The sequence below is a fragment of the Sturnira hondurensis genome, unplaced genomic scaffold (genome assembly GCF_014824575.4).
Source record: "Sturnira hondurensis isolate 20B ecotype Veracruz unplaced genomic scaffold, ASM1482457v3 Scaffold0022908, whole genome shotgun sequence".
NCBI lineage: Eukaryota > Metazoa > Chordata > Mammalia > Chiroptera > Phyllostomidae > Sturnira > Sturnira hondurensis.
This window is the reverse complement of record NW_028095539.1, coordinates 9,406,225-9,430,816: the sequence shown is the minus strand read 5'-3', so window position 1 is coordinate 9,430,816 and position 24,592 is coordinate 9,406,225. Positions and strand designations below refer to the sequence as shown.

At 63.7% G+C, this 24,592-nt stretch overlaps 2 protein-coding genes across 3 annotated transcripts; both read right to left on the bottom strand.

Annotated features, from left to right (window-relative positions):
* Positions 1 to 1,130: 1,130 nt before the first annotated feature.
* Positions 1,131 to 15,044, bottom strand: RABL6 (RAB, member RAS oncogene family like 6). Of its 2 annotated transcripts, XM_037037002.1 has the most exons (15): positions 14,667 to 15,044; positions 9,683 to 9,817; positions 9,259 to 9,306; positions 8,159 to 8,211; positions 7,625 to 7,716; positions 6,665 to 6,805; positions 6,473 to 6,578; positions 5,550 to 5,653; positions 3,925 to 4,223; positions 3,617 to 3,767; positions 3,072 to 3,236; positions 2,784 to 2,991; positions 2,296 to 2,467; positions 1,702 to 1,745; positions 1,131 to 1,623 (listed from the first exon to the last, which is right to left on the bottom strand). In XM_037037002.1, the coding sequence occupies exons 1-15, from the start codon at positions 14,794 to 14,796 to the stop codon at positions 1,444 to 1,446; spliced, it is 2,028 nt and encodes a 675-aa protein (XP_036892897.1). In that variant the 5' UTR covers positions 14,797 to 15,044; the 3' UTR covers positions 1,131 to 1,443. The 2 variants fall into 2 exon arrangements, with proteins under 2 accessions (XP_036892897.1, XP_036892898.1); XM_037037003.1 differs by lacking the exons at positions 8,159 to 8,211; positions 9,259 to 9,306; positions 9,683 to 9,817 and having other exon boundaries at positions 14,667 to 14,745.
* Positions 15,045 to 15,366: 322 nt separating this feature from the next.
* On the bottom strand, positions 15,367 to 23,884 carry CCDC183 (coiled-coil domain containing 183). Its single transcript, XM_037037006.1, has 14 exons — positions 23,561 to 23,884; positions 22,956 to 23,077; positions 22,419 to 22,496; positions 22,101 to 22,268; positions 21,763 to 21,867; positions 19,556 to 19,678; positions 18,339 to 18,464; positions 18,197 to 18,251; positions 17,657 to 17,757; positions 16,891 to 17,051; positions 16,557 to 16,725; positions 16,344 to 16,454; positions 16,168 to 16,264; positions 15,367 to 15,546 (listed from the first exon to the last, which is right to left on the bottom strand). Exons 1-14 carry the CDS (start codon positions 23,628 to 23,630, stop codon positions 15,431 to 15,433), a joined length of 1,602 nt encoding a protein of 533 aa, XP_036892901.1. The 5' UTR covers positions 23,631 to 23,884; the 3' UTR covers positions 15,367 to 15,430.
* Between the last annotated feature and the right edge of the window lie 708 nt (positions 23,885 to 24,592).

Here is a 24,592-nt window from a genome sequence, read left to right as displayed (position 1 = left end):
TGCTGGGCTTGGGGCCGAAGGAGGCGCCAGTTGGGCACCCATAAGGGTGGCCAGAGGTCAGAGGTCTAACCCAAGCCAGAGGTCTAACCAGGGGACCTTCCAGTTCTGCCGGCTCTCACTGGGCAGCTGGCCATCTGGAGGAGCCCCCCACCCTGGCCGGGGTTGTGGACATCTCCCGGAATTCACACGGTGGGAGGGCGGGGAGGCTGGGCCCGGGCACGAGCAGATGGACTGCCCTCCACTCGCCCTGCTGGCTCTGTGCTGCAGCACTGAGGCGCCAAGCTCTCTGCAGGTACCTGGGGCCATATGGTCCCCAGGCTGGACCTGGGCCTGAAGCCTTTCCCCGAGATTCTCGGCTGGCGGCCCCCACCCCACCCAGCATCTGGTGTCAGGGAGGTGGGGCTCCCAGCCCTGGACAGGTGGGCAGGTGGCAGGCCCCCCCCAGCACAGTGCGCTGCCAGGGAACGTTCCAGCTGGGCGCAGGTGCGGATGACACACACCCTTGGCTCCAAAGGGTGGGGACCTGCCCCATCATGGGTCTGTTTCTGAGATGCCGGCCCTGGGCAGGTTTACAGGCTTCACAGGGATGGTCTGCCTCACAGGCTGTGGGCCAAGGGGAGTCCCTACCTATCAGCTGGTGCCTGCCTTGTGACTGCTGGCCCACAGCCCCCCACTCCAACCGCAGGTTCAGAAGCAGGAATTGAGGAAAGGGAGGGCACCCAGCCACCGCCCTCCCACCAGGTGTTCCGCCTGCCCACCAGGAGGGGCAGCTCTAGCATCAGGGCCAGAGGAGAGACTCCTGGAGGGGACAGGGAGGTTGTCGAGGCGAGTACGGAAGCCAGCAGAACAGGGACACACCTGCCCTCAGAGAACTGGCCACTCCCCATGTATTCCTGGGTGCAACTGTCCAGCCCCAGCCTAGGGGCCTGGGGCAGACATGCAGGACAGCGACCATGCTCGCCCAGCCTGGACTGCACGTGGCTCTCGTGGGAAGTCCTCCCACCCCAGGGGAAGCTGCCCTCCTGAGAACAAAGGCTCTGGCCCAACAGCAGGGAGCCCAGGGAGACGGGGGCAAAGGGGCCCGCAGGCCGCCCTGGGAGCCGAGCAGCAGGAAGCAGCACACAGACACACGGTAAGACAAGAGAGCTTTATGGTCGGAGACAAGTGTGGAAGGAGAAAAAGGAACTGAGGGAACCGGGTGAAGACACCCTGGCCCCAGACGGAGGCGCACGGGCGCAGGCGTAACGCCGGGCGCAGGGCCTGCAGCTGTGGCGCCCGCGGGAAGCTGGGCGGCATGCAAGGTCCGGGCAAGCAGGGGCTGGGTGGCGACCATGGCGCTCCCGCCTCTGTAAACAGCCTGGCCGGCGCGGGGGCCTTAGTCCCTCCCTGAGAAGCTGCGGGGCAGCACTGCCCGGAGTGGGCAAGCCTGACAGGGCGGCTAGCCTAGAGCTCCTCGTAGTCCCCGCCCCCGCGGTGGCGGCCGCCCGGGGCCCCGCCGCCCAGGAAGGCCTCCAGCTCGTCCACCGCTGTCCTCTCGCGCCGCCGCCGGCGCCGGTCCTCACGGGGCTCCTCCTTGTCCTTGCCCTTCTTGTGTTTGCTCTTCTTCTTCGCAGTCTTGTCCTCCTGTGGGTGTGGCTAGCGTCAGCGGGTCACTGGGACCGAGCCCCAGCACCACCCGGCCCCTGTGCGGAGGCGGCGTACCTCTCGGCTTTTCTTCTTCTTCTTCTCCTTGGATGAAGGCTTATCTGCACAGAGGGGACACATCAGCTCGGCCACCACCATAGAAGCTGCCCCTCCCCCCACCCGCCCCCAGCCTCCACCACGGCACCTGATGCCCCAGTGGCTCAGTAACAGGCCCAGCTCCACGCCCCCGGCCCCCAAGCCTGGAGGTCCTTGCCTCCCCCTCCCCAGGACCAGCTGACACTGCGCCTTGGGGCAGAGCTGGGCTCACACAGTCCCTGGTGAAGGGCAAGGGCGGGGAGCTGTGGAGACTCATCAGGTCTGAAGGCCACACCAGCATGTGCGTGGAGGGCTGGACTTGGGGTGCGTGTGGGTTCTCTGCCTTCTGGGTGGACACCCGGCCAGCCCCCAGCCCCAAGGCACTGGAGCCCAGATGGAGCCCAGCCAGGGCTGGGTGGGGAGCAGGTGCAGCTCTCCAGGAACACACAGCTGGCTGGCAGGGCCCCGCAGGGTTGACCTTGTTGCTCTGAGGACACCCAGGGTGAGAAGGGACAGAAATGTGCCTCCTAGTGGCGCTGCCCCGGGGAAAGGACCACGTCCCAGGCCTCCAGCTACCTTCACCACTGCTCGCCTTGTGGCCCGTCTCCTCCGGCCCCAAGCCAAAGAGATCCACATCGTCCTTCACCCTGAGGGACGGGATGCGGGGCTTGGGGGGCTGGGGCAGTGGTGCAGGGCCAGTGTCCTCATCTGTTTCGTCGGAGGGGTCCTCTCGCACAGGGAACTCGTCCTGGAGAAGTAGGCCAGGGACGCTGCCTCATCACCCCTGTGGTTAGGCTCTGCCACTTCCCAGGCAGGTGACAAGCCCCCTTGTGGGGCCATACTTGACGCAGGGTCAGGGGGACGGCAATGTCCAGGTGGCAGCCAGGATGCTGAAGCCCCTGTGTTGTCACTGTGGTGACACGGTGAGGGGCAGACAGGCCCAGGCTGGGGGAATGCGCAGGCTGACCAAGGGCTCTGGCTTCAGGGTGATGTTGCCCAGGCCCCCCGGCGCTCCCAGCCTTTCCTGCCTTTCCCATCCCTGACACGGCCTCGGGGCTCCTTACCACTCTCGGGGGTACGTCCAGGTCGCTCTCGAAGTCGGGGTCATCCATGACGAAGGACAGCATCTGGGCAGCGATGGGCCCCTCGGGGTCACTCTCTGACGATGCTGCGCGTTCTTCCCCCTTCCTGTCCTGGGGCCCGAGAGCAGAGCCCTCGGCGGGGGCCCTGGGGGCCATGTGCCTGTGTGGCCGAGGGGCCTTTGCAGAGGACCTACCAGAGGGGGAGGTGGTTCGGGGCCTGTGCCTGCCCCCCCCCCGCCCCCCGAGTGCCTGCTCCACAACCCCACATACTGTTCGGTCCCTGGCTCGGAGCACTTCTGGGAGACGGGGGCTGCGGTCGGGGCCGCAGCCTCCCTGGGGACCAGGCCCTGGGGCCTGCTGGGTGGCTTATCTTCGAGGTCCACGTCATCCTGGAAAGCTGCCACCATCGGGTTCCCTCGTGGGGCCTCCCCATCACTGCCAAGGAGGGACAGGGGGGCCAGAGGTCACAGGAGAACTCGGCCCCTGGCCCCCAGAACCCTCTGGCAGCCAGCAGCTGGGGCACCTACTGGGGCTGCTCCCCGTGGGGACGGATGGGGGGCCTGAGAGGAGGGGCGGGAGGCTAAAACAGGGCCTGCTGTCTCCCTCAGAGTGTGGGGTGAGGGGTGGGGCTCACAGCTGGGCTCAGGCACTCAGGCAGGAGCATGCTGCTGGCTTCGTTCTCCCGTCTACATCTTTAGAGGGATGTGGTGACACAGGAGACGCCTGGTGTGGACCCTGTCTTGGGCTGAGCACCAGCAGGTAGCATGCGGGCGGGACTGAGTGCCAAGGGTGCCAAGGCCTGGTGCCACCCTGACCTGTCACTATCTGGAGGGACCTCAGCCTCGACTCTCCTGTCATCCCTCGGGGGTGCTACATCGTCCAGGAAGCTGTGGTCCAGGCTGTCTGCAGGAACAAACTCCTCCACGTCCCGAACTTTCACTGGAGCCTCTGTGGCTGGGACTGGATCTGTGCCCGCAGGGACGGGACGCAAGCGGGGGTTGGTATGTGACTGGGCCGACAAGCTACTCACCCAGAAGTAGGAAAGGGGGGCTCACAGGGCCTGGCAGAGGGTGCCATCACAACCCGGCCACCCACACCTCCTGAGGTGCCACCTGGGTCCTACCTGGGGGAGCAGGGGCCCCCTCAGGAGCGGGCGCAGTCCCGAACAGCCGGGAGATGATGCTGCGTCTTGGGGCCAGGGCGGGGGCCGCAGGGTGCGCCAGGGGTAGCGGGGCTTCCGAGGGGGGTGACGGGGAGGGGCAGGCTGAAGGGGTGGGCTGCGGGGTGCTGGGGCTGCAGCTCCCCGTAGACTGGGCACTCGGGGGCACCCCCGGTGACTGGGAGCCAGAGGACAGGCTCTGCCCATTGGCCACCGGTGGGGACGAGTGGCCGCGGCTCCGCACCTCCATCACCTCGAGGAAGCTGGGGGCACACAGGGCGGGATGAGAAACCAGCCCCCCTCTGTCTTCCTCTCACTGGCGGGGACACTGTGTCCCTGTCCTCAGACTCAGCAGCCTACATGGCCCCTGGCATTAAGCAAAGCACCCCTGGGGGAGAGGGACCCAGGAGAAGGGCCAGGCTGACGTGCCCTCCACCCTGCATGCAGGCCACAGGGCTGGCCTCAGGAAACAGGGTCCCCCAGGCAGTGGCAGCTCGGAACCTCAGATGTAGCCCTGCCGCCTCCGGCCCAGGACTGCTGTGCGCTATGGGAGTGAATCTGCACACGGCTGGTCTCTGCTGGGGGGCCAGAGCCCTGGGGGCAGCAAGCAGGTGTCAGGACGAGCCTCCCTGCCTGGAGGTGGGACTTGGATGTTGGCGTCTGGTGCACACTGGGAGGGAAACCCATTCTCTAGGCCCATCCTCAGCCACCCCCATCTCCTGTGGGTGGGCAACCCCACCCTGCACCCCTCAGGACTGGAAGGCCCCTCCCCACTTGGGAGCCCTCCCAAGGCCAAGGTGCTCTCTGAAGAGCTGGCTTATGCCACCTCCATCCGGGAAACCGAGCTCCCAACAGGGATGGTGGCCTCAGCCAGAAAATGTCAGGGAAGGGGGCAGGTCTCCCTGGGGCCTCAGCGGCACGTGGCCCAATCAGCAGCACCTGGCACCATATGCCAGGCGGCCAACAGGCGAGGCTGGTCAAGGCAGAGGCAGGTGCAGCGCCAGCAGATGCCCCGCCTGTGGGCCTGAGTCCCCATAGCCAGGTGGCCATCTGGGAGGGCAGCTGAGCAGCTACCTCTGGTGAGCTGACAGGTCCCCATTTATGCCCACCGGCTCCGAGCCACCATGGGTCTTGTCAAGACAAGCAAAAGGGCCCAGCCCCAACAAGCCTGGTGGGCGGGGTGGCAGGGCCTCAGGGCACCCGAACTCCCACCCTTCGGAGCACCCGGCAGAGGCAGGCAGCTCTCTTCCCAAGGCCAGGTGGGTTCCACTTAACGTGCAATCCACTCGTTCTAGACCAGTGCTTGCTCTACTCTAAGTATTTCATGGTTGATGTGAATCACAGAGAGGCCTGGTCTAGGGACAGACAAGGCCGCAGGCCCCGGGCCCAGCAGGGCCGGCCCCATCCCGCCCTTCGAGGCCTATGTGTGCCTCTCTCTGAGCCCACCACTTTCTGGAGGAGACGACACACACAAGGCACCCAGGCTGACGGCGCAGCTGGCACGGGGGCACTTGCGCACTGTTGTGCCTGGACAGGCCCAGGCGCAGGGCCCTGGCCCACCTGCAGCGCCCCCAGCCCCAGGGACATACATGCCGTAGTTCTGGTCCTCGGTCTCCTGCTGCACCGACAGCTCCTCCAGCGTGGCATCCATGTCCAGCCGGTTGGTCTCCAGCTGCCGCAGCAGCGTCTCCCGCTGCAGGAAGGAGCAGACGCCTGAGGACACGCTGCTGCGGTGACCGCCCCACCTCCGGCCACGTGTGCCCCGCCCCACCAGCGACGGGTCAAGTGCTGCGGCTGAGCACTGGGCACGGACACCTGGCAGCTCATGACTTCACCCTGATGGCCAGCACAGCTCCTAAGGTGCTCGGTGGGCCATGATGACGTCAGTGACAGGGGTAAACCCCTGTCTACACAAGGTGCCCCTGAGATGCAGGACGCCCCACACTGGCCGAAAAGCTCCTGTGTGTGGTGGGGGGAGTGGGGGAGACACACCCTCTGGCATCAGAGCCCCGCCTTCTGCACACAGCAGCCGCCACCGGCGGAACCTTCCCCGGGCCAGCGGGCCAGGCCTGGCGCTGTGCTTGCCCAGCAGGAGGGGCTGCGCGCCTTCAGGCCCTGCCCCCCAGAGACTGTGGACAGGCTTGGTCCCAGGTGAGGACGACGGTTCCCGCCCTGGCAGTCAGGGGAGGTGGAGCATCTGGGGTGTCTGCAGTGAAGAGGGACAGGCACAGGGGCCACAGAAGCACCTCGCAGGGGCCGGCGCCCAGGCTAAGGGGGCGCCGCAGCCCCTCTGGTCCAGGCGCCCATGTGCGCTTGCCGTTGCACTGGGCTCACAAAGACCAGGGTCCCAGGCCCGCCCCGCAGAGGGGCGGGGACGCGGCAGGCCCGCTGGGGCACTCCAAGCTCTCCACCAAGGGCGCTGGGGGGATCGGGAGCAGCCCCACCTTGTGCCTGAGCAGCAGCCGCAGCAGACGGCCCGCTGTGCCTGGAGGGGGTGCGGGCCAGGGCTCACCTGGAGCTGCAGGAACGGGATGTTAAAGAACTTGTGAAGATACTTCAGGCCGAAGCTGTTCTTCATGGAGGACTCGGCGTAGCGGAGGTAGGAGGAGCCCGGTGGCCTGCTCCCGAGAGGACAGAGTGAGACTGCGCGGCCCGGCTGGGGGGCCCAGCTGCCCCGGGGCCCCAACGCCCCAACAGCACCCACCTGTCCAGGCCATCGACGAGGCCGCGCACGTCGTCTGGCAGGACCACGCGGTGCTCGCCCATGTCTCGGTAGTTCCCCAGCACGCACACCGGCACGTGGGGTGGCACCTTGGGCAGCTCCCGCAGAATGTAGGTGAAGGTCCTTTGGGGGCGTGTGAGGGAAGGCCCACCTGAGTGCCCCGAGTGTCCTGGATCCGCGCCCCCACTCATCGCCTGCTGCCCTGCCTTCTGTGGCTCCGCACCTCTGCGACCCACAACCCCCTCAGCTTTGCCCACTGTCGGCCGCCCTCCCACAGCCTTCCTGCAGCTCTCTGGGCCCCCGGGGCTGCCCAGGGCGTCCCTTCGCTGACTCGGGGCTTGGCCCTTTGGTGACGTGGGGGGTCCACATGGCCCCTGGCCCAGGGCCCTCAGCTCCCGTGGGGCTGATGGCTGTCCCACCTGACACGGTAGTCACACGGTAACCAGAGGAAGAGTGACAAAAAAAAGCCAGGACAAACAGTGGACAGTGCAGCGGGCACCACGCACACAACCTGCTCAGGGCTCGGCCCTGGGGTGCGCCGCGTGGCTCCAGCGGAGGCCCTGGCAGGTGGCCCTGCGCCCCCCCGCCCCTGCTTGCTGAGCCTGCTCTGGAGCCTCCCGCTGAGAGGGGTCTCGGCTGTACATCATCCCGGCACAGGTCCAAGAACTTGGGGGGGGTTCCTTGGTGCCCCCAACAAAAGCACCACTGATCCCACCCAATTTTGGAGTCTTTTCAGGAAAGACTGGGGCTGTGGAAGGCCCACCGGCCCCCACCCAGAGCCAGCCTGCCTCCATGCACAGCCGTGGACGCCCCCACCTGGCCCATGTCCACACGCACGGATGCCCAGAGGGGTCTTGGCCGGGCTCTGTGTGGCTGCACTGCCCACGGCTGCTGCCTGGGGTGAAGGCGGCGCCCCTGGGGAGGGGGCGCCCACGCCCTTACCACTGCTTGGTGATGTCGAACATCATGACCACCCCGTGGCAATTCTTGTACACGTCCAGGAACTCAGCATCCAGGGCCATCTCAGACTCCGCCTGGGATGGGGGAGACCGGTGTAGGTGGTGCAGCGGGCGGCCCCCACAGGGGGGGCCCTGCAGGCCCTGGCGAAGCCTGACGCAGACGTCCACCCTCTGCAGAGACGGCGGCTGCTTCCGTTTCAGAAAGACACGCAAGTCAAGCCCCGGGAGCCACACCCACAGGAGCCAGGGCCACGGCAGGAAGGCGTGTCCCATGCTTTTAGGACCTGAGGCCTCTGTGACAGGAATACCCACTCCAGCCAGCTCACCCAAGTCCCTGCAGGGCCCTCCAATTCCGCATCAGGTCTGGCACGGCGCCAGCTCTGGCAGGCCCAGCCACCCCGAGGTGGCCGTGGCAGTACACGGTCCTGAGGGCAGCTGGGACGGGCAGGCAGAGGGCCCTGGAAAGCAGGTAACTGGGCACCACCCCCACTGGCCCCAGAGGCAGGGCCCCGCCTACCTCCTGGGGGTCGTTCTCCATCTTTAAGCCGTCGCCTCGCTTTTTGCATTTTCCTTATTAAAAGACACAAAAGTGACCAGGTGGATTCGCAGGGCCCAAGGAGGGCCAGAGACAGGAGCAGCCTTCCTCTTCACGTCCCATCCCCCGCACACACCAGCCTCACCAGCAGTGGGCAATGGTCGCACTGGAGACCCCGGGAGTGGAGCCTCCACTCGGCTGGTACTTGCAGCGGCCCCGCCATGAAGCCGGGACCCCAGCAAGGCTCCCTGGGGGCTCTGGCTGGCCCAGCTCCGCCCCAACCCAGAGAAAGAGCCCAGCAGGCTGCCAATAGCTGGGCTTCCTTGAAGGCACAGGGCAGGCCCTGGGGCGCAGAGGGTGCCCCGGTGTCCCCCCAGGCTCAGCTTCAAATGTGGCGCTTCCTTCCAGGACCAACCAGGCTGTAGCCCGGAGAGGGCACAGCTGAGCAGCACTGGCCAGCCCAGCCCAGCCCAGCCCCCAAGCTCACAGAGGCCCAAGCTCAGGCTGAGCACTGGTGACCCTGAGTAACCAGGAGCCTCCCCAAACACACACAGAGGAGGCACTTCTAACTGAGAAGGGACAACCGTCATCCAGGAACCCCAGGGTCCCCCGGGCTCAGAACAGTTGGCCCAGCAAAACGAACAAGCAAACAAACCACCTCCCAAAACAAACTGGGGTTCATTCATCAAAAAACCAGCATCTGCCTGTCCCCAGCTTCTCCCTGAGCCCCTCCACCGCCTCCCGGCCCATCCAACGGGATGAGCTTCGGCGGCAGAGAGAGGGCCCTCCCCACCCTGCACTGGGCGGGGCCCAGTGGGTGAGAGCGCTGTGTGACGGCCTCGGCCCCGCCCTGCCCCCCCCCCGCAGGGGGGCGCCCTCTGCCCAGGCCCCAGATGGACAACGGCTGTGGCCAGCCCTCCCACAGCCCGGGCTCCCACAACGAGATGCTGATGGTCACCCCTGCATGGTGGGCAGAGCTGCCGCCAAGGCTGACAGGGACCCATGACAGACAAGGACACCCAGGGGTCCCGGGCAAAGGATGGGGGCCGAGGGCTCTGCTGTTTGAGGGCAGCGCAGCTTACCTTTGTCCACCACATCCCAGACCTCGACTTTCACGATGTCGTCAGTGGCTAAAGCAAGAAAGCAGGAAGGCTGGCACCCGGCTCCTGCCCAGGCCCCGCACACGGGGCTTTGACAGGGACTCACAAAGCCTGAGGCAAAGGCCTGCAGTGCAGTGGGGGCTGCTCCCCAGGACGCCGCCCTCGCCAAGCTGCCTTGCCCGGTTCTCTAGCTGGGGACTTCAGGGCACCCCAAAAGTGACTTCAGGGAAAGCCATGATAGCCCGAGGTCACGGGGCTCCCAGGGGCTCCCACAAATGCATGGTCTCCATGATGGCGCCAGGCCAAGCAAGGCATCTTCGAGGGCCCACAGCCAAGGAAGGGCAGGGGGAAACCCCACCCTGCGAGTGGCAGCCGCCGCCTCGCCCTGCGTGCCTGCTGGCCTCACCCTTGTAGCTCCAGTGGATGCTGGTGACCTGGATCTCCTGTGTGGGGATGTACTCCTCCACGAACTTCTTGCCCTGCAGCCGGTGCCACAACGCCGTCTTGCCCGTGTTCCTGTCCCCCCGGATCACTATCTTCACTGGCGGGGGCGGGGGAGAGGGCAGGTCAGGTAAAAAAAACCAGACCAGCGTCGACCCCCAGCCCACGGAGTCTCACCCACAGGTGCACGCTCTTCTGCCCAGACCCTGGCTTGCGTGGCTGTCAAGCAGGGAGGAGCCAGCGGGCACGAGGGCCCACGGCCCACTTAGGGCACAGCCAGGGCTCCCGGGTGGCCGGGCTTCTGCCGCGCCGCGCCCCGTCTGTAGTGCAGGACCTGGGAGGCACCCCTTGTGGGCGGACCCAGCGGTGCCGGCCCAGACTCCCGACTCATAGGAAAGCGTCTCTCCCAGCCGGACTCCAGCAGGGCTCACGGGCTCAGGGTCCAGGGGAGCCAGTTTCCCAGATCCCCACGGCTCACTCACAGCCTACTTCCCTCCGCTCTGTGTGTTCAGGGCAGGTGGAGCATGCGAGGACCAGCCTGGGAGCAGCACCGCCTTCCACCACGTGGTGCAGGGGCTTTTGTTTTTAAGATTTTGTTTGTTTATTTTGGGGGAGGGGAAGGGGCTGAGAAACATTGATCACTGCCTCTCACACGCCCCAGGTGGGGGCTGAAGCTGCTACCCAGACACATGCCGGGATCTGGAATCAAACCAGCGACCTTCTGCTGAGCGGGACAACACTCAGTCCACGGGGCAGCGAGGTCAGGGCTGTGCGGGCGTTGACTCCTCTACTTGCCTGCTATGTTTCTATTCTTTGAACGGTAACGTTTATGTTTTCAACATTCACGTTTGCTCTCATCAAGTCCAGAGTAAATGTCTTTGTCTTCCTCTTAAATGACACAAGGGCCTTCAAGTGCCTCCGTCTGCCCAGCTGCACCCTGGACAACGTGCTCACTTCTGGGACTTCAGTTTCTGTGTCTGCGTCCCCACGTTCGCCATCACTGGCAGCACTGGAACCACCACACGCTGGGAATTCCCCTGCACGCCCACATTCCAGCACACTCCTGCCCTGGGGCTACCAGGGCTGCTCTGCGCACAGTAGGGCATCCATTGTGGACTGAACCAGCCTAATCCTCGTTGCTGCTAAACCATGGCTTGCGTGGTGTGGAGTGCCAGGTGGACAGGACTGTCCCTGAGGCTGCCCGTGTCACCCCTGCCCCCCTGCCTGTCCCTCTGGGGGCCGTCTTCTTACTCTGGTTGCTTCCTCATCTTTCTTTTTGCTTCTGAAAACGTCCGGCGACATGTCCAGCTGCATATGGTACAGAACAGACACCTCACAGTCTCACGTGCCCCACTAATGACGGGAGGACCCCCGGTCTTCTCTTCAGAGAGGCCTCCTCCCGTCCTAGCCGGCCTTCCCGCTGGACACCTACCCAGAACACCGCTCAGCTCCCGCCACGCGCCCTGCGTCAGTGGACTCACTGCACCGCACTGACCTGTCCACGCTGACGACCAGCCAGGCGCCGGTTGCCTGACAGGCTGTCCTCCACACGGGCCTGCCTGTCCACGGGCTCGTGTGGTCTCCAAGTCCCCTCCTCTTTCTCCTCGGCAATTCAAAAACGTTTGTTCTGTACCCTCTTCCAGCTCTGGAGAATGTGAAGTTTTACTTTGTCCCAAAGTGAAATCATTTTAAAGTTTGATCTTTACTCATTTTAAAAGTTAATTAAAAGAAATCCTAGAATGTTGGGAATAAATAAAATTATCTGGTTTCATTTGTTAAATAAAAGTAACTAATGCTTACTCTTAACAAAGTCAAATCAATCTCAGAATCCGAGGCATTGGCTCAAATAAGCTGAGTGAAATTCACCTGGAAAACCTTTAAGTTCACCCCAAAGTGGGAGGAACAGCCCTTTACTTAAGAAGCATGTGGCACCCTGGCTCATGTGGCTGAGGATTGAGCACTGAACTTTGAACCAAAGGTCGCCGGTTCAATTCCCAGTCAGGGCACATGCCTGGGTTGCGGGCCAGGTCCCCAGTGGGGGGTGTGTGAGAGGCAACCACACGTTGATGTTTGTCTCCCTCTTTCTCCCTCCCTTCCCCTCTCTCTAAAAAATAAATAAATAAAATCTTTACCCCCCCCCAAAAAAAGGCAGCACGTGGTGAACTAGCTGGTTCCCAGATGGACAGACAGCAGGTTTTCCGCCGCAGCTCCCCTTGGTGAAGACGGGATGTGGAGGGTGGGGCTCTGCTGCCGGCCCCTGACTGCTCGGACCCAGACTCAGTGCTGATTCATGGACACCGCCCCCCACTCCCTCACAGTGAAAATCACCATCTTCCACACAGAATGAAAGAGCACACAGGCCATCTGAGAGGCAGACGTACAGTCCCTTCTGCGGGGGACTTGGGTTCAAACACTCCCAAGGCCCTTTTGCTATACGGCCATCACTGCACACGGATCACGATGGCAGGTTCCCAGTGGGTTCCCTGCTCCCGGACAGCCCACTGCGAACACAGTGGTGGTTTCTCCACTCAGAGCCTTTCATGGCTCTGGTCCCCAAAGTGCCTGGGGGTGGAGGCTGCAGGCCTGGGCCTCTTGCGCTTCTCTCCAGCCCTCACTGCACCGGGCCTGGCCCTGCGACCCACAGGGCCCAGGACACACCTTCTGCACCACCCCCGTCCCACCCTCCCTGCCTCCTGCCCCACCAGGCTGCTCTGATCACCTCTCCTGACACTGCCCAGGCTCCCTCTGGTTCTGCAGCCTCCACCCTTTCAGACAGGCCCCACACTCATGCCCTGTGCTCCGTGTCCTCCACCCCCCACTGGAACGCCAGCGCCACGAGGCAGAGGGACAGCTGGGTTTTCAAAGAGGAACACCGCACACATGTGCTGAATGAATGGATGCTGGAGAAGGGACACCCACAAGGGACACGTGGCATGTCGGGGGCAGCAAAGGCTTGGTGACCTGCAAGTTGACCGCACTGGGACAGCTCGACTCATTCGCCCAACGCGGCTGTTTCCCTCCCAAGGAAAAAGCCCTCTCGCCCCGCGTCAACCGTCCAACAGGGTTCCAGTGAGGAGGAGTTCTAGCCCATGTTCGGATTCTTGCCCTGTGTGCCCCGGGGCCGGAACTCAGGCTGCCCTCCATCCGTGGCTTTGCTGTAAGGCACAGTCCCGACACGGCTGACAGACTGTGTCCCGCTGCCACCGAAAGGTGGCCCGATTCAGGTCACGTTCTTCCTGCCACTCGACAAGCAAATGGATTCTGGGCTACAGAGGGTCCAGTGTCTCGTCCAGGTGTGGGTTCCGATGTGACGCTGGGCCTGTGTGCCAGGGGTCACTTCTCATTGCCACTGCAACGCAGAGCAGAGTGACTGACCGCCACGCCCCAGGAGGACAGCATTCTGTGAGAGATGTGCACCTGGAAGTCGACCTCACCAACACAAGTCCCGAGTCTGCGACTGCCACATTGCTGGCTTGTTGCTCTAAGTCAGGGATCTCGGGAGACAGAAAGCAGAGACCCTCTATCCTGCCGACTAGTGACGGAGAGCAGGAGGCTTGGAAACTGCTCGTTGTTCGGGGGGGCCGGGACCACCTGCCTCTCGGCTGCACCTCAGGCCCACACCCGAACTTCGCCCAATGTCACCACCTTTCATTTGGTGGTAGGGGGGCCAAACCCGGCCCCCCACTACCTGAGGGTGGGGTTTCTTCTCCCGACAACTCCACACCCCCCCACTAGGGGGCGGGGCCATCAGGGAAAGCTTTCTGGAAGGTGAATGTTTCCAGGTCAAATTTCCAATGGACTGCAAATACACTTAAAATCATACTGTAAGTAATAAAATTAAATAAAGAATGCAAGCTCAGATTTTAAAGCTCTGTGAAGCACACACTGGGACTTACTCTCTTCTCCCTGCCTTAGAGAACCACGAGCACGGTGTGAGTGGGACACGTCAGCAACCACTGTCTCAAACCTGCACGGAAGCCTCTCCAGTCAGTTTCTCAAGCCAGCGCACTGTCACCACAGTGCGTCACCACAGCCTGGAAGGCTCCCCTTCAAGGAGCAAGGGGGGAGAAAGGCCCAAATCTCGGAGCACCTATGAAAATACTCGACAGGGAACCACGTAAACGCAGAGAACATAGACAGCCTTTAAATATTGCTAAGAAAGGGCCAGCGAGATGGAAAAACTTCAAAGAGGTCAGGAAGACAGCATATGGGAGCTCTGACGTCTACATAATTTATAAGAGAACTGGAAACGTCCGGCGCTCCAGAGCACCCGTCAAGGGCTCCTTCCCGCAGGGAATGGGCGGTCTGGTACAGACAAGTGACAGTCTGTGCCCTCCAGAGCTTTTCCAACTATGTCTCTTACAAATGCTTCCTTTTAAAAAGGGGGTGGGCAAGAATGTGTGGCGTCGCTAATATTACATCTTCAAAGACCCCAGAGCGCGCCCTACTCAAGCCAGCAGGATTTCGCCGCCCCTCCGCAGGTGACCCCAGATCACGGATGGAGAGCTCGTCACCCCTTTCAAAGTGTCCCAGTCCGCAGAGCTCTTCCCACGTTATGTAAGAATCCCTCTTGGACGAGGTCACCTGGACCCATCGCGGCGCCGCAGAGCGCACAGGGAACGGGGACCGCCTGGGCCAATTTCACTGTGCGAACCAAACACAGGTTTCCTACCCGGTCGCAGGGGACGGTCGGAGGGCACGGTTGGAGGCTGCCTGGTTGGAGGGGAGGACCCGCCCGCCCACCCCACGGCGCCAAAGGAATGCTCTAAGGCACCCGCGACGCGCCGGCACACCCTAAAACATACGAACAGGGTCTGCCACGATCACCTCGCAAACGGCGAGGGGCCCGAGGCGCGACAGTCTCCTCAGCGCTTCCCGGGCCGGTTTCTGCCGAGTCCCAGGGGCCGCGGCCAGGGCACCCCACTTCCCACGCCCCCGCGCCCACTCACTGTTGTACTGCACTCCCTTGGCGAAGCGCCTCTGCAGCGCCTGGTTCATGGACTGCAGCCCGGCGGGGATGTTCTTCTCGCGGCCCGAAGTCTGCTCCGACCCCACCAGCTTCTTAAGCGCGGAAAACATCTTCCCGCTTCCGTGTCCGAGCTCGGCGCGGCTCGCGAGCTCAGCGGCGGCGGCGGCGGCGGCGGCGAGGCGCGGATCGCACCATGCCCCGCGTCCCGGCGGCCGGGCACCTGCTTCGGAGGTCTCCCGGGGGCTCAGCCGCAGCGGCTCCGCTCTGGGACTCTCGGCCCCCCGCACAGCCACCCTCCGCCCGCCAGCGCTGCCATGTTGGCGCCCGCTCAGCGGGACGCGCGGCTACGGGGCGCCTCGAGGGCCAAGGGAGTGCGGCGGCGCGCATGCGCGTGGGTAGGGCGCGCGGCTACGGGGCACCGCGAGGACCACGGGAGTGCGGCGGTGTGCGTGGGCGCGGCCGGCGGGTGGTGGGGGGTCCCCCGGGTTTCAGCCTAAACCAACACTTCGGCCACATCTGCCCTGAGGCCCCTTTTCTTACTCTCTCGCGTGGATTCTGGGGCCGCGCATCCACACCCAACACCACACTTCCCGCAGTCTTCCCAACGTGGTCCCCATATCTGCGCTCCCCCCACCCAGGTTCGCCTACTCAGGCTCTTCCAACCCTTCCCAATTATGGCAAAATGTTTATTTCTGTAACAAAACGGCTGCCTGGGCACGGGGGCAGGCAGGGTCCCGCTCCAGGTCACTTCTTCTTCTTGGCCACTTTGAGTTTTCCCTCGATCACGCGCTGGGCCTGCCCCTTGATCTCGGCCCGCGAGGGGACGTAGCTGTGGTCCACATCGGCGAAGTGGAAGGTTTCTGGGGAGGGAGTGGCGGGGAGCCGGGCTTTAGCCCCTGGACTTGCCGGCCACCTTCACCCACGTGCGGACCACATTTTCTATGTTCCTGGTCCCCTAACATTTGGGGTCTTACAGACGGAGGGGGGGGAGGAACTGCACCCCAGGGCTACCTAGTTGTTAGGGGCGAAGGCTTGCCCTGGGGGCGTCTCTCTTGCAAACTGACCAATGCGCAGCCCCTCACCCCTTCACAAAATCTCACAGCAAGCCACCATTCCCCAGCCCAACTGACCCCAGTCCAGGGACCAGATACCTGGGCACAACCCCCGGGTTCCCAGCCCCCTGGAGGTGCTGATCTTAAACTGTCGAGCCTGCCATTCCCACAGACACCTGAGGAAGGGCTCCTCTGTGCCTCCTGACGGGCACCAGTGCTCCCCGTGTCAGGACCTGTGACGAATTCTCTTATCCTCACTAAGTCCCTGACACACCCTCTCCTTCCCTGTGCCTCGTGGCTGCTCTGGTCGGATGGAGCAAGCAGCCTGCTGCCCAGCCTCTGCCCCTGCACAGCTCGGCCCGGCCATCCACCCCCATCCTGTCCCTGTGCTGGGCAGCCTGACCCCCCCAGCCCCCACTGTGCCTGTACCTATCATATCCTCCTCCAGGTCCTCAAAGCTGATCCTGGTGTTCTGCTTCTCCTTCAGAGTCGAGGACTCCAGGGCATCCCTCACCTTCGTGTTGATCTGCAGAGCACAGGGGACTGTCAACTCCAAGGGCACAGGTACTTTCAGCCTGCCCCGCCCCCCAAGGCCACAGGGCTACCTCCTCGGTCATGGACAGGGTCCGCACTCTGTTGGCCAGGTAAAGCAGCTTCCTCTCGCAGTACGCCAGCTTGCCATGCACATCCAGGTTGTCCAAGGGTGCCACTTCTTTCTGCAGACCAGGAGGAGGCACTCTGCTCCTTTGGGGCCCCTCCCAGGCTCCCTCAGGGGGCACACAGCTCCTCCCCACTCCGCCCGCCCCCCATCCCTCTACCTGGGCTGGGGGCGGGGCGATGCCAATGAGCCGGATGTACAGGTTGTCGATGCCCGTCTGGATGGTCAGCAGCAGCTTCTGGCTCTTGGTCATGTTCCTGTGGGCCAGCTGCAGCCGCTGTTCCTCCTCCCTCAGCGTGTCCCTCAGCGTCCTCAGGACGGACTCAAAGCTGTTGAGGACGGCAGGAAGAAGGGTGGCACAGGCCTGAGGGCTGGGTCCCTGGCTCCTCTGCAGAGCACAAGCAGGTGGTTGGCGGTGCCTGTACTGGGCTCAGAGCCTGGGGTGCGGCCCCGGGGGGCCGGGGCGGGGGCGGGAAGGCAGGGCCCCTGGGTACCTGGTGGAGCTGGGCGCCTGGCGGAACTTGAGCAGCGCCTCCTCTGTCTCCAGCCTCCTCATCAGGGCTCCCAGCTGAGTCCGCCTCGCCTCACAGTCTTCCATCTGCAGCTCCAGGCTGTCCTCCGTGGTCCTCTGCGCCAGGAACTGGCCTGTGATGTCCTGGCGGCACGAGCGGAGAGAAGCTGGTGTGGGCCAGCTGGGCAGGACTCACAGAACCGCCTCCTTCCGGGGCCTTCCCGGTGGTCCATGGTGATGTCCAGGGCAGCTGGGCACTAGGGCATGGGGGGGGGCGTCGGCGAAGCGCTTCCTGGGTGTCACTGCATGAAACCCTCATGACAAGCAGAGGGCAGACACCTGAGACAACCACTAAGAGACGTGTAGCTTCCAGGTGCTTGTCTAAGGGTGGACAAGCTTGTGCCAGGGATGTGGATCAGAACACAAGGGTCACTAATAACAAGCCCAGATTGGATTCAAATAAAGGGGGGGGGGCGGTGGAGAGGCCGCCACTCATTGTAATGCGAAGGGGCTGGGGCTGGAGGCCACACCCTAGGCCTTTGGGTCCTCAGATTCTGTGGCTCTGCCCATCCCCTGGACTGTGCCGGGGTGTGCCAGCTGTGCCCGGGGGGCCCTCTACTCTGAGCTGAGGGGGCCACAGCACTGTGTACTTTTCATTCAAAAGGTGCTTGTGGAGCCAGATCCAGTTCAGTGTCGGGGGGGGGGCACCCGCCCTTCCCCCAGTGCCCCGGAGGGCCAGGGGGCAGTACCCAGAGGTGAGAGCACCGCACAGCCGTCTTGATTTTCTCCACCATAGCGGTCGTGTTCGTCTGGTATTCGATGTTGGCCACGGAGGCCTCTCTTTTCTTCACTGAGCGGAGTAGAGGGAGGAGGCCGGTGTGCGGGGTGGGCGCCACGCCACGCCCCCGCCCCCCCCCCCGTCAGGGAAGGCCACCCGAGAGCGGAGTCCAAATCGCAGGCACCTGCACCTTAACCTGCTCCCTTCCTCAGCAGCCCGTCGCGGGGCAGGGCCGTCAGGGCAGCCCATCCAGAGGAGGACGGGTGGGGCTCCCGGGATTTCTCAGAGGCGGCACAGAGCCCAGGGGAGAAAGCAAGGGTTCGGCCACACGTGGCCACCAGCCCAAAGCTGGAGCCTTGAAGCCGGCAGCCAGGTGCTCGGCCTCTGCAGAGGCTCGTTTCCCTCACTCGGGTCACGCCTGGCCTCGGGCGGGGGGCCTGACTGGGCAGGTCAAGCCAGGGCTGGCTTCTGGGGGCCTGAGCTGGGGACGGGCAGGGAGCGGAGTGCTTACCTTTCAGGGTCTCCATTCCCATGAGATTGGAGGGGAAGTCCAAGTCCCTGCGGCCCTGGTTGGGGAGGCAGGTCAGCAGCACCCGGGGCTGGGGGGCGGCCCCTGTGCCCGTCCTCTAGCCGCAGGGGTCCTGGGTGCTCACCCAGCGGTATTTCTCACTGGTCTCCTTGGTGTGGATCTTCTCAATCAGCTTCTTCTGCTGGTTCAGCCTGTTCTCCCGCGCCCGGCGCTCCTCGATGAAGGTCTCCTCCCCTTGTCTCATGTTCATCTGAGGACACGGTGGTGGCGGGGGTCTGTCTCAATAAGGCCTCCCATGTGCTAAACCCAGCGGTCCCTTCAGTCCCCACTTCCTAGATTCGGGAACAGCCTTTCAGGCCGCCCGCCAGGACTTCTTCCTGCCACACAGTGCCTGCCGCTCTCCCCATCCTCTGGCTTTCTGCCGTCCCCTCCTCCGGGCGGTGCCTTCCCTCCTCCGCCCCAGTCACCCTGGTGCTGCCACCACTCAGGGGCTCCCCGCTGCCTCCTGACCTGCCCCACTCGGAGCTCACTAAAGTGGATTCCGCATGTCTAAAAACGACTCATCGTCTTCCCCCAAACCTGGGCTCTCCCTGTCCTGCTCCCCTGGCTAATGCCATGAGCAGGTGTGTCCATCCACACCCGCTGACGCCGCCTGGCGGCCGCTCTGCCCCTCACTACTCACATGCAGCTTGGTGCCACCTTCCCGGGGGAACCGTCGAAGGCCTCTCAGCCCCTGCTGAGCCCTCCCCCCCCTGCTCTGGCCCCAGTCTCTGCAGCCAGAACTCACCAGCTGTGAGACTCAAATCTGATCACACCTGCACCGTGTCCGCCCCGGGCTCCAGGTGAGATGGGAACGGACACCCGAGTCCCAGCTGCCCGTAGCTGGCGCAACTGCTCTCAGGCTAGTTCCTCTGCAGCTTGGCGCCTCCTGTGGGCTCATCACGTCCCCGGCCCAGTCGGCCCTGACTCCAGAGCCCCCTCACCACCACTGCCCTGGGAGGTCAGCACCCATGGTGCCTGGGTCTCTGCTGCACTGGCCAGAGGCTGTGTGACAGGGACAGCTGGGTGAGCAGCTGCCCCTCATACTGCCCCTTCATGAGGACGGCCTTGGGGGTCCTGGCACAGACTAGGAGAGGGGGTGGTTCTGCCAAGCCCAGGCCAGTCCTCTCCCTCCTCTGTCTGCCCGTGGCTTCCTGCCTCGTCAGGCTCTGCCCACAGTGAGGCGCTGCTAGACTCCAGCGATTCCAGGCGGGGTGGGCATGGGGGTGGCCTGTTGGACCCTGAGCCAGCCAGGTCCAACGGAGAGCCCTGCACGGCCCCAGCCTGGGGACCCGAGCTCACCTTGACCTCGTCCGTGATCATCATGGCGTCCTGGGACATGATAGTCATGTCCGACAGTTCGGAGCAGTACTCAGCCACGAGGCTCTGCAGCTTGTCCAGCTCTGTGGGGCATCCCGCCAGCTCCTGAACACGGACAGGAGGGGCAGCACGGGTGGACCCAGAGCCTGCTGGACCCAGAGCCTGGCGGCCCAGGGCCTTGGGCCGCTGCACACTGACCCCGGTCCGCAGCCACTCCCCAGCCCCGCCCAGCGTCCCTGTGGACCCTGCAGGGTAGACCAAGCCTGCGCCCAGCCCTTGTCTGTGAGCTTGCTGAGCACGGTGGCCTGTGGCCCCAGCCCCCTGCTGGGCACACAGCAGGTGAAAGGAAGTGTTTTGGGAGGGGTGCACAGTATCTCCCTGGGGGGCTCTCCTACTACCCTGGGCTGGACAGCCCAGCCACACTTCAGCCAGGTTGAGATGGGGTGTCCTCCTACTGTGTGACGCTGACACCCAGGGAGACCCACTGCTTGGGAGTGGCTGCTTTGTGAAGTGAACCAGAGGGTTTGGGGTCAGAGACTCGGGGCTCAAGGTCAAGGCCACCCTGGCCAGCTGGTGTGGGACCTTGAGAGAGACACTTAACCTCTCTGAGTGTCCCCATCTGTATGAAGGTGATCGTGGCTTTTCCAGAAGGGTGCTGTCTACAGAGAAGGTACCATGAGGTGCTTAGCACAGGGCCAGGATACCTCGGCTCCTCACATTTTCTCATTAATAACTATAATGTAGCATCTTCATTGTTTTTTAAAAATGCAGGTGAGCCCTGGCTGGTGTGGCTCAGTGGACTGAGTGCCGGTCTGCAAACCAAAGGGTCGCCAGTTTGATTCCCTGTCAGGGCACATGCCTGGGTTGTGGGCCAGGGCCCCAGTAGGGGGCGTGTGAGAGGCAACCACACACTGATGTTTCCCTCTCTCTCCCTCCCTCCCTTCCCCTCTCTCTACAAAATAAATAAAATCTTTAAAAAAGATTACAAGTGGTCCTGGCTGGTGTGGCTCAGTGGATTGAGCGCGGGCCTGCGAACCACAGGATCGAGGTTCGATTCCCAGTCAGGGCACATGCCTTCGTTGCAGGCCAGTTCCCAGCAGGGGATGCATGAGAAGCAACCATACATTGATATTTCTCTCCTTCCCTTACTCTCTAAAGATAAATAAATAAAATCTTTTTTAAAAAAGAATACAAGTGACCACTGGTGCTATTTTTTAAAAATGTGTACATTCTGCAAAGATGAGGAGGTGCCCCTAGGGGGCACACTGGGCCCCAGTGGAGGGGGAGCTGGGCCCTGGGCGGAAAGGTGTGCAGGGCCTCCAGGTGCCTCCAAGGGTCTGGAGCCTGGGGGACAAGGTGGAGCACGAAGCTCTGCTGCCTGGCTCTGGGGGCTGTGGTCAGGATGGGGGGTTGTGCCCACCGGCCCCACCTCACCCTCCTTCCAAGCCACAAGGGCACCTGTCCCCTTCCAGGGCTCCCCTTTTCCCAGCCTCAGGATGAGGAAGATTGAGGGGTTCCCTCACTCTACCTTCCCCTCCTGTCAAGCTGTCCCTGGGCCACCTGGAACCCATCTCCCTGTCCTCCCATCTGCCCTCTACCGTCCACCTGGCCTGAGGCAGACACCCGTGCTCTGTGCCGGGGAGCCGGGAGGAGCACCCTGTGACGAGATCTTGCCTCAGTACGGGCTCAGAGCCCCCGGGGGCTTCCTCCTGGCCGCCTCCATGGGGAGCAGGGCGTCCGGCTGAGACTTGGTGGGCAGCAAGCTGAGGCCGCTGGCTTGCTTGGAGGCAAGGCGCCCTGTATCTTGGAGGACTTCCAGGGGGCGCGAAGGGCTTTTGCTTGCCCTCAGAGACCAGGCCGTGAGTAAGAATCACACTCACCGCCCAGTACATGCAAGCAAATGCACACCCTTCTGACAGATCCCTCGAGATGCCTTCTTTGAATAGCAATGGCAAGGCCTTGAAGGAATGTTTCTTAGGTGCTGGTACTGCTGCTCAGAGGGCCCCAAAGCAGGGTTCAGTCCTCAGGATGCTCGGCCAGGAAGGCTGCAGGCCTGGGGGCGGCCCTACCCCGGGGTGGGGATTCCACACCCACCGAGACCCCAGCCCTTTGCACTAGCTGGGGACGCCTGCAGACCCCTGGCCCCTCCCACCCAGCTGGGCTCCCTGGGCTTGGGTGAGGGGGCTCACTTTCTTCAGATAGTCCAGCAGGTCCACGTACAGCAAGTGGATGTTCTGGCTCGTGGTGATCTTGATCATGGTCTTTTCGATGTTGTTCTCCAGCTGGCGGATGACCTGGGGGCTGCCCAAGGGCACAATGAGAGCCTGGCCCCCTGGAAGGGAGGAGAACTGCCCTGGTGGGGTCTCATTCATTTGGCCCCGCCTCCCCACGTAGCCCCGCCCCGTCCCGTCCCCCTTCCCAGACCAAGAGGCTCCACCGCTGCCGTGCCCTACCCCGGGAGTCCCACCTCCGACCCCCCGGCGCCCCGCCCCGTCCCTCGTGAGGCCCCGCCCCGCTGCCCCGCCACCTGCAGTAGGCGCAGCTCTTCCTTGGTGGCCGTCGGCTGGTTCTGCAGGCTGGCCAGCTCCAGCTGCATGCTCTCCAGCTGCTGTCCACGCCGCCGCGCCAGATGGATCAGCGCGTTGTGCACGTTCACTCGGTCGAAGACGTACTTGCGCAGCTTCTCCCGCGCCACCTGGGTCAGGGAGGGTATGGCATGCAGGGGATCGTGTGCCTGCCTGCAGCGGCGGGTGGGCAGGGAGGGCCCCTGCGGTGGGAAACTCGTTCTGCCCCCGACCGGCTGCGAAGCGTTTAGTGGGGGGTGGGGTGCCTCCTGCTGCCGTACCTCCATGGTGCAGCGGCAGTGCGCCAGCCTCATGGGCACGTCCTTCCCGCAGGCCTTGGAGATGGACCGCTGGTCGTCCTGTGGGGCAGCGGCAGCTGAGCTGGCGGGCTTCTTTGCGTTCCCTGCCGCCAGCCCCGCCAGGCATTCTCCCAGGGCTGCTTCTGCCCGTGGCAGCGCAGCGGCAAGACCCCAGGGGGCAGAGCACTACAGGCCCCCACCCAGGCCAACCCAGCTCAGATGCCATGGGGGTCCGGAGTGGAGGGCCGGCTCTCTTCTACAAGGCCAGGGAGCCTGAGGGGCCCCTGCGGCTCCTGGATGGCCCGGGAGAGGTGATCTGGTCAAGGACGCTGCCCACCGGACTCGCTGGAGTGACGGGCCCAGAGCAGGTCCCCCTGAGTCCCTCCCCAGATGCGCCAGCTACAGAAGTGAGTGGGGAGAGGAGCAGAAGGGCCCCCTGCCGTCCAGCGGTGTGTCTGTTTCAGCCCGTGCCCGCCCCACCCACACCCCCAGGCAGCAGGGAGGGGCGGGGCTGTCCACCTTCTTCCCAGAAGCCCAGTCCTGGGCCCCCTGACGGATGTTGCTGCGCAACAGCGCCTGTGTCGCCTTGTTTTTGGCCGTCTTCTCCTTCACGGCCTGGGTCTGCAGCGTCCGGCATTGCTCTGTAGGCATGCCAGGGTCAGGGTGGCCAGGGTGAGGGCCCAGGGCCTGGCCTCCCAGGATGTAGGAGCTGGGGAGCCTCCACTGCCCTGCTGCTAACCCCCACACCGCCTGCTGTCGGGGCTTCGGCCCCCACTGCTCAGCAATGCTGGTCTGGGTGGCTGTGCTGAGTGGTGGGGACGCCCCGTGTTCCCTCCCAGACCCGCTGGCCCACGGAGGTAGCTGGGTCTCCTCCTGCTCCCTCTGGCTTTGGGGTCCACAATGCATTCAAACCTCCGTGAAGACCCCCAGGTTCTCCTCGCCCCACCCCTGCCCCCTGCTGGCAGGCCCCTTTGGTGCCTTCTGCCAGCTCTGGTTGTGGGGTGGACGATGGGGTCCACTAGCCTGTTGGCCCTGGGCTGTCTGTCCCTGCTAGGAGAGTCCTGCACCCCAGAGCCCCTGAGCACGTTGAGGGTCAGCCACCAGTAACCGCAGGGGTGGCTCACCCTGGAGCCGAGTAATGGTCTTCAGCTCCTGGATCTGCTCGTCCATGTCCCCCTCACTCCGCATCCTCATGGTGGCCGGAGGGGCTCTGCCTTCCAGTGCCGCTTCTGCTCAGCAGAATCGCAGCTCAGATTGTCCCCAGAACCTCAGCCCATTGTGATGGGGGCCAAGGTTCTCAAAGCCCAGGGAACCCTGGGATTCCTAGCCTGCCACCGCCTCTGTCCCCAGCCAGCCTAAAGTGGCCCCCTGCACCCTTGGGTCCTGTGGCTTCTCTGCCCAGGAGTGCAGCCGGGGCCAGGCACCCCCTCCCACAGCAGTGAGGCCACACATCCCTCCTCCGAGGCCTTCTGAACTCCCAACCCCAAGCTGCCTTGCGGGGTCTCCTCCAGCCCAGTCCAGGTCAAACTCCATGCGGGATGACCTGGGCCTTCTCTGCCCCTGCCCCACTGTCCCTGACGTCAGCCTCCACTCCCCCGGGATCCCTGGGTCTAGCTCTGGGTGGCATTCCTGCAGGGCTCCATTTCCACCTCTGCACCCCACCTCGAGCTTCCCATAGAGCGTGAGCAGCAAGCCCTGCCCAGCCTGGGGTTGGGGGGTGGGGCGCACATGGGAAGGGGCACTTTTCCTAGCTACCCCGTGTGACTTCACTGTGGCTGCTGTAAGAAAGCACCTCGGGTGACGGCTTAAACCCTGGACATTTATTGTCTCGTTTCTTGGACACTGGACGTACAAGATCCGGAGGGGGGTGCTGGCTCCTCCTGCCCCTCCTCTGGGCCAGCAGACGCTGTCCTGTCCCTGGCCTCTCACAGCCTTTCCTCTGGGCCGTCCACACCATGTCCTCCTCTTACAAACTCAGGAGGGTCAGAGCCCACTCTTGTTTTAACGGGCGCCTCTTCAGAGGCCGTGTGCACAAGTGCAGTTGTATCCTGACGCCCAGGGATTAGGGCTGTAATGTGTGCAGTGGAGGGGACACCGTTCAGTCTTCACCTGTGGTTACAGTGCCCACCTTCCCATAGGACCTCTTACACAGGTGC